This window comes from Limulus polyphemus, unplaced genomic scaffold (assembly GCF_000517525.1).
Source record: "Limulus polyphemus unplaced genomic scaffold, Limulus_polyphemus-2.1.2 Scaffold3837, whole genome shotgun sequence".
NCBI lineage: Eukaryota > Metazoa > Arthropoda > Merostomata > Xiphosura > Limulidae > Limulus > Limulus polyphemus.
Genome location: NW_013669447.1, coordinates 103,155 through 104,756, shown reverse-complemented (window position 1 = coordinate 104,756; position 1,602 = coordinate 103,155). Strand labels below are relative to the sequence as shown.

General features: G+C 38.2%; 1 protein-coding gene across 1 annotated transcript; it reads left to right on the top strand.

Annotated features, from left to right (window-relative positions):
• Positions 1-101: 101 nt before the first annotated feature.
• LOC106470132 (alpha-1A adrenergic receptor-like) lies at positions 102-1,111 on the top strand. Its single transcript, XM_013930660.2, has one exon. It carries the CDS (start codon positions 257-259, stop codon positions 989-991), a length of 735 nt encoding a protein of 244 aa, XP_013786114.2. The 5' UTR covers positions 102-256; the 3' UTR covers positions 992-1,111.
• The last annotated feature ends 491 nt before the right edge of the window (positions 1,112-1,602 follow it).

Genomic DNA, 1,602 nt, shown 5'->3' with positions numbered 1-1,602 from the left:
CGAAATTAGTTTTTCTTCTCCGTCTGCGAACTTACAACGCCAGAAACCGGGTTTCGATATCCGTGGCGGGCAGAGCACAGATAGTCTATTGTGTAGCTTTATGTATAATTAAAAACAAACAGACTAAAACAAACAAACTTTTTCTTGTTTTCCAGGGAGCATCGTAAGTGCATCATTGGCTTCTGCTTGGAGTGTCACTTTGATCGGAGTTGACCGTTTTATCTTCATAGTTTATGGACTTTATTATAACAGTTGGATGACAACGAGAAGGGCCAGGTTGATGATTGGTTGCTCGTGGCTTATATGCCTTTTAATTGGATTTTCTCCAGCTATGGGTTGGTCCTATCCTGGTGATGGATCAAAGTGTTGGTATATCACAGTGGCTACGCGAGAACATATCTTATTTACCGTTAGTATTGGTATTTTTCTTCCACTTGGGATCATAGTGGTGTTGTATGCTTTCATTTTGTACAAAGCCATCCGCCATGTGGACAATAGAAAAAGTAGCACGAAATATAACAATCCAGAAAACATTCACATGCTCAAACCCAATTCTCAGTCAACGTCAGAATTTTCATTGTCTAGGAGTCAAGGATCTAGGAGACAAATGCTTACCACACATGATCCGAACTATATAAACACTTCTCAGAAGAAGTGGAAAGCCATCAAAGTGGTGCTTTTTACCCTCAGTGCTTTTATTGTGTCGTGGTTTCCCTATTTTATCGCTGTAGTCATCTACGTTGTAAAACCGAATGGGAAATTAGCTGTGACTATAGCTACTGTTTTGGCAGTTCTGGGATTCCTTAATTCCCTTTTAAATCCTCTCATCTACGCTTGGTGGCACCGTGGACTAAGGAAGTTTATCGTTGAAGACTGTTTGTGTAGGAAGAGGAAAAGTTATCGTCTCGGTACTACAAGAAGCAAATCTAGTACGTCCAGTACTTCCATCTCAAAAGGCAGCAGTTGCAACACAAAATCCTCTGTTGTCTAAAATACCATTTCTGGCCGTTTACAAGTCTAACGTTAAAGAACAACAAAAGTATATTTTTTTGTGTGAAATGACACTGTTTTTAGTGATGATAATTTGTGTAATGAAAGGGAATTGAACTTTTGTTTGGAAAATACTGGAAACTGCTAAAAGTGTATATAAATATAATATGAAAACAAATACTGTTTGTATCTTATAAACATTAAGATTTAATTTACAAAACCAAACATATGATTATGTTCTGAGACATTTAGATTGATTTTTGCCTTTTAAACGTTATAAACAAAGTTGGAGTGCTGCTGGAGTGCACAGGAGAACCACTCCGGCACCTGGAATTGGAGCTGAGTCTCGATATTTCAAAATATAAAAATATTTATATAAAAACTAAATTATTCAGTTTGCACCATAAATTAATCGTCTTTCATATCAAAACTCTCATGGTGTCACAGAACACTCTGGCTGCTTGTGATGTACCTCTTGTCCAGTCGCATTCTGTTCCTTTCCCTCAGGAGTTGGCTTCAGGTACTGGGCGACCGCTCCGACTCAAGAGCAGGTGTCAGAGCGTTAAAATGGGGAAAAGTTTTTTTCTTATACGTCATGTGGTTATTAAGGCA

Bases quoted from the DNA above. Each gene is read 5' to 3' on its own strand.
- LOC106470132 (XM_013930660.2), top strand. From the start codon at position 257: ATGACAACGAGAAGGGCCAGGTTGATGATTGGTTGCTCGTGGCTTATA.